The sequence below is a fragment of the Penicillium lagena genome (genome assembly GCF_028827675.1).
Source record: "Penicillium lagena strain IBT 129212 chromosome Unknown utg000005l_segment0_segment0, whole genome shotgun sequence".
NCBI lineage: Eukaryota > Fungi > Ascomycota > Eurotiomycetes > Eurotiales > Aspergillaceae > Penicillium > Penicillium lagena.
The window spans coordinates 2832329-2838328 of NW_026623226.1; the positions used below are offsets into that span (position 1 = coordinate 2832329).

Genomic DNA, 6000 nt, shown 5'->3' on the forward strand with positions numbered 1-6000 from the left:
GAAGGGGGAGGGGGAGGGGGTGAGAGCAGACCCCGAAGAGAAACAAGAATACACCGCTGGGAAATCGACTTGAAGCGGTCCTCACGAATCCTGCTTGCTGTTGCGGGAGCGCAGGTTCCGCCTTTCGGGCACAGGCTCGCCATTAACCAGCACCTGAGGCGTGTGGTTCTCCTTGCCAGTGGCGAGAGTAGCTGTAGCATGACCATTCTCCTCGACTTCCTCACCCTCGTCCTCGGCCTCACTGCGTTCGTCCTGCACGACGCTGTTGAAGACATAGTTGGCCAGAATTCGTAGGATCAGGAACATCCAGAAGAGGTTGACGGCTTGTAGACTGGCGAGGAGTGCAAAGGTGATGTATTGGCTGATCCAGCACTTGTACTGCTGTGTCTCCCAGTTGAGCTCAAAGGGTCCGACCGTCCGGAATTCTGTCAGGACAGCCCACAGGATCTTCAGGTTCAGGTAATGGCGGAGGTAGGTCCAGATACAGACGAACATGACGTAGTAGGGCACCGTGATGATGGAATCGAGGTAGTTGAGCGTTTTGGAGGTCTGTCCAGGCAATTAGTTACGATGGGGTTCGATTTCTCCCCAAAAGAAAAGCATACCGCTAAGAAGAAGTCCGAGATGTCCATGGTGATATAGACCGCAAGACCCATGTACGTGAAGTGGAACCGATAGCTGAGGGCGATCAGCGCCACGGTGATGATATGGTGTCCGACGAGCTCCTTGAAATCTTTGCGCGGCTTCTCCAGCTGCAACAACAAGACGATCGCCTGTTGCGCCCAATAGCTCGCCTGCAGAAGATAGTACGTCTTGAAGACGGCCACGTGCTCCCGATGCGGGAACCCCTCAAACATCGCCGTGGTGTTGAAAAACCAAATGTCAGACTGGTACATCACGTACAGACCAAACGGCCCAAAGATGCTGAAATACATCGCAGTGTACACCTGCTCCATGAACCGCGCGGTTTTGCCCCGACTCTTAATCCCGCAGTAGCGCGCCCACGGCCGGATGACCTGTTGCATCAGGAACTCACGTGTAAACGAAAGGACGACCGTGTAGAAAGCCACGAAGGTAATGTCTTTCTTGCCCTTGCCGTACATGACCGGGCCGCCGGGTGTCTTTGGTGGCTGCGGGTATGAGATGAAGATGGCGCTGTGCATTGGATTCGACGGGGTCGGGTTGATCGCGTACAAGGACAGCAGGACGCCCAGGATGAGCAGCGGCAGCAGCCAGGTGTACTTCAGGCACTTGTCAGCGAACCGGTGGAGGAGGGACCGAGTGCGGCGGCGTTGAGAGTGCGGCTTGGCGGTTGATTTCTCCGACTGGGCCTGTAGCTGCTGTGAGGCATTGTCGTGTGAGTAACAGCCGTCGCGAAGGCATTGCGGATGGGAATAGTACCTTGCTCAGATCGGGGCTAGTGGGCTCGACGGGGCTCACGTCGTTCATGGTGGACATCGCGGGCGCGCTGGTGTCGCCACGGATGTCCACGCCGAGGTTGTTGGATCTGCCCCGAGGACGGCCCATGGCGGACAATGTGTTGGAAAGGAAGGTGAGATGTTCAGGGCAGTCAGGGTGTCACGAGACGGTGGGAAGAGAAGAGGGAAAAAAATCCAGGGGGTTTCCGGATGAGTCCCGGAAGAGTCCACCGCGCCCGGGTCGATCGCTGGTTCGGCCAGCCTTGGCAGCCAGCCCTAGGGTTAGATCACTCTCCCCATCGCTCTGATGAGATGCGATGGTGACTTGGATTCTTGCCAGGTCCCCTTTTTATTACATGCTATTCTTGAAGAACATTATTGTATACAAGAATGGCCTGCCTCGGTGCTCACGCCAAGCCGTGACAATAGTATACATCTCCACTATGAATACAACCACACTCTTGAGACCTCCCATGTTGGCCGGTTCGGGCCAGTAGCTCGAGGCCACAGGGGTTGTCGAATTGAAGTCAGACAGATTACTGCGCAGGTTGTTGGGGTTCAGTTTAGCCTGCTCCCTCTTCCACCCCGGTCCTGGGGCGGACGCTGGCTGCCACTTGGGCAGGCTAAACGTGAGTGCTTGCTATACAAAGAGATCTGCTTATGAGAGTAAAAGGGTCATCCCTTGTCTGTGTCCCGCGGTACCGATTGTAGAACTATAGACCACCGCACGAAGCAAGTCACCCCGTGCTAATGCCAAGCCGTAGTGATTACGATCTTATTGGATGATTGGGGAGTATACAAGCCGACGATAAGTCCAACTACGCTCTTTATTCCTAATAGACCAAATTTCCGCCTTAGCTAGATATTATATTTGTTCTTCTTGTAAAGACAATGCCCAAAAAACACTACAATATACTACTGAGGACATTACACTATAGCAACTCTAGTTGCTTAGAAGTTCCACTGGGGCGCAGAAACGATTGTCAGTCATTAGACATGTGTTATAGTATCAACAATGTTGTCATTCGACCAAAGACATTGGCATCCTGTATATTCGTCTTATTCACCCTAGTGTGATCTCCCTACTTGAGAATTGGAAACTGAGGTGCAATGATATTGACAAGAGTAGAAGTTTAGATTCGGTCATCAAACTGTCGCGCAGCCATCTTCTCATATCTCCCCCTGCAGGCGATCCGCCAGCGCTTCCCAAACCAGATCATCGGAATGCACAGAAGATTAACCAGAAACGCAAGACATCCAATTAAGATAAAAGTATTTTGTAGTCCCATCCCCTGGATCCACGGGTCCAACGCAAAAATCACAATGGTTGCAAACATATACTGCACAAAATTCACTCCTACCAAGGCACTTCCGATGATCTTTTGGTAAGTCAGTTAGCGTAATTATGAATTATAGAGGCATCCAGCGTTAGGTAACTGACCTCAGAGTAGGAATCGATTAGGAAGGTAAGCGAAATCGGGAGAAGTCCTGCCATACTAAAGCTATAGAGGCCGGATCCAAGACAAGGCCAGATCCATGGCATGCCCTACAAGGTAATGTTAGTGATAGTTAGGATATACCGGAGACATAGTAGAGATGCATCATTGATTACCTTTGCTAGACTATAGCCGTAAAGCAAAATACCTGCTGGGCCTATCAAAGCCGGTAGGATGGCAATGTAGAGGCGCATTTCTGGTTCATAGACCCCATTATTCCGTATGGAAAGCCGCTGGATAGACCAGTCACTGATTGGACCACCCCAGACACATCCAAGAACTGCTCCAATGAACGGTGGAATGTTCAGCAAGCCGATTTCTGCGGTGCCGAACCTATAGGGTTCAAGGGCAAAGAATTCCGACTGTGTAGTGGCGATGACGGTAAACCAGACCAGGAGAGAGCTGTAGGATAACATCACGTATGTTACGGCTGGAAACTTAAACAATGCGCTCACTGGTTCGTAGAGTTGATTCCAGTACTGTGTTTGATCGCCGGGGGTTCTGGTAAGAAGTGCCATTCGTTGACGATACGTTCTTAATGCAATCGCAAGGTTTATCCTCTCAGCCGAGTCATGATTATATGTATCAAAATCCAATCTACCCCCGAGACTCGCAGAATCATGTGAGATTGCATTAGCACTGCTGGAAAATTTGAATTTGGACTCCTCGAAGCAGAATACAAAGAGGGCCAGGTTCAAACCAAGGAAAATGGCAGTCCACCAGAAGATCCATGGCCATCCTTGTGTATCTGCAATATACCCTGCAGCAACTGGGGCTAGGAAGGTCTATATGTGTATAGTCAGTATATACATGCGCTGAGTCGTACCAGCAGAAAATAGATGTCGAATCTCACCCCTCCATTAAGCATTAGTTGGTATATAGCATTCACGCGCCCTCGTTGGTGGACGAAGAAAAGATCCGTGATCTTAATCTCAATCAGCGAAGGAGTTGTTGGCAAGGCTACAAGTTACATACCGTGATAGGCACCAAAGTCCAGCTGACGGCGCATGCAAATCCATTGAAGATCTGAACAGCTACCATATTCGTAAAGTCTCGTAGAACCGCCTGCCATACCGCGGTGATAAAAACAACCAGTGAAGTTAGGAGGTAAACAGGCCTTCGGCCAAATTTAAGCGCCAATGGGATTAGCATGATTGAACCGATGCCGAGGGAGGCGCAGTTCACGGCGTATTGATCGTTCAACTCAGGATAAGTGATTCCCAGGAGGCGTTCAAAGTCTTGCCATACTACTGGGCCAATATCAATTCTATATTGCGATAAGTAATCGCCCAGGAAACATCAAAGCAGACGTATTGGTCACGGTATGACTGACAAGCCAAAGATTAGAAGAGTGTAGAATGCAGTGATTCCGAAGTTGAGAGATTTTCTCGCTAGAGACCAGTTCTCGTATGTTATCAGCATGAGCAGCAAGCATTAGGTATGTTCAGAAGTCTCACCAAGGGGTCATTGGGGTCTACAGTTGGTTTAGGTTGCAAGATAACAGAGCTAGCAGTTCGCAGATGGGATTCGGAAATGACTAGGTGGCAACAGTTAACATCATAACTATGATACTCTCAGTGATACTCACATACCGATATTTTCTAGCAAAACAGTTCCAGGAGCGTAGACAATACCATTAACGTCATCTTTATTGCTCGGCGCTTCTATAGCAGAATGCGTCCTCGCAATGTTAAAAGTTTCACTCATTGTCTTCTATGGATATGATTATGGGCTGCAAGGCACACTGACAGCTATTTAATTCTAGCTACTTGACAAGCTGCTCTTTATCACTTAAACACGGTCAGTGACGCCTTCATCGAGTAAAAAGCCCAAGCGTAAGTTCCAAAACGGAGGAACAGCGAATGACTGTGTAGCGGGCATGCCGCAGGGACTACTGTAAGGTCACATCCTTTTCGGCCCTCCCGAACGCCCCTTCGGTCCATCCGAAGGGCTTTTGGGTCCTTCCAGCGGCTGTCGTTAAGGATAACCCCGGAAACAGTTGAGATTAGTTAATCCAGAATTCCGCTGATAAAGCCTTATTAACCCGAGCGAAGCAGCAAAGTTAATAACGGCAATCATGCCACACCACCGCAAAATAATATAACCAAAATACTGTCCGCCTAATACTGTCCGCTTCTTCATTTAATCTACCCACAATATAGCCAATGTAGTCGACTTCAAATCATGTGACAGAGAATATCAAGCTCAACTCAACCGTGGCTGCCTCCGCCTCCGCCTCCACGGTATTTATAGGATGTGTTGACCAGCTAACTAGCAGAGCTTTAACACGGCCCGATCTTGTCTATCCAGCGTCAGGAACAGAATGAAATACACCAATGAGGAAAAGACGAGCTATGTTGTTGCAGAGATCCCAAACATGGCCGGACGATAGTCATTGGGTGCGTAAAAGCTGCGAAACATGTTTCTGGCAGGTACGCATCGGGAGTGGGAGATGGGAGCTTACAGCGACCAATCGGAAAGGTCACTCAAGTGATCTGAATTTGTATGGAGAAGGAAAACATAAGCACCCAATCTCCCGATGTCAATCTTCTTCATTAGAAACGAATATTCAACATCAAGTCCTGTGGTTCAATTACATCAAGAGTAAACACGGTGCACCAGCTATGACCCAGAAAGAAGCAGTTAGGTTTACTGAGCAATATTCACTTTCATAGCACACCATACTAACCACGCTAACAACAACAAGACGATGAGATGAACGTCAATCAGTGTCAATGTAGAGATTAGTATAAATGTTCCATTGGAAAGCGTTAATGAAAGACAATTGCTTCCAGTCCATGTCGATCACAGATGATATGAATTCTCACTATGGTATTCCAGCAGGAGCCCAAAGTCTTGCTGTGTCCTCACTTACGCCGCATGACGACGCAATTATTCGCTGACCGGCTGCATTATACACTTGAAGAGGCTACGCAGAATACAAGGTACTATGGCTGTAAGGGTTTTCTTTTTTCGTAACAAAAAGTAGCAAATTTGGTATTTTGTTTCATAATTGGTCCGCCAGGAGAAGACTGGTAGACTGGTAACGCGAGAGTCACCTGTTCAACCCTACCTAGATAAGCTAT

General features: G+C 48.8%; 2 protein-coding genes across 2 annotated transcripts; both read right to left on the reverse strand.

Annotated features, from left to right (window-relative positions):
• Positions 1–81: 81 nt before the first annotated feature.
• On the reverse strand, positions 82–1527 carry N7510_007883 (TLC domain-containing protein; the record flags this gene model as incomplete). Its single annotated transcript, XM_056979808.1, has 3 exons — positions 82–549; positions 606–1340; positions 1402–1527. The coding sequence occupies 3 exons, from the start codon at positions 1525–1527 to the stop codon at positions 82–84; spliced, it is 1329 nt and encodes a 442-aa protein (XP_056832851.1).
• A 1024-nt stretch (positions 1528–2551) lies between these two features.
• Positions 2552–4621, reverse strand: N7510_007884 (MFS general substrate transporter; the record flags this gene model as incomplete). Its single annotated transcript, XM_056979809.1, has 8 exons — positions 2552–2797; positions 2860–2964; positions 3031–3699; positions 3768–3839; positions 3890–4181; positions 4248–4318; positions 4372–4451; positions 4507–4621. The coding sequence occupies 8 exons, from the start codon at positions 4619–4621 to the stop codon at positions 2552–2554; spliced, it is 1650 nt and encodes a 549-aa protein (XP_056832852.1).
• Between the last annotated feature and the right edge of the window lie 1379 nt (positions 4622–6000).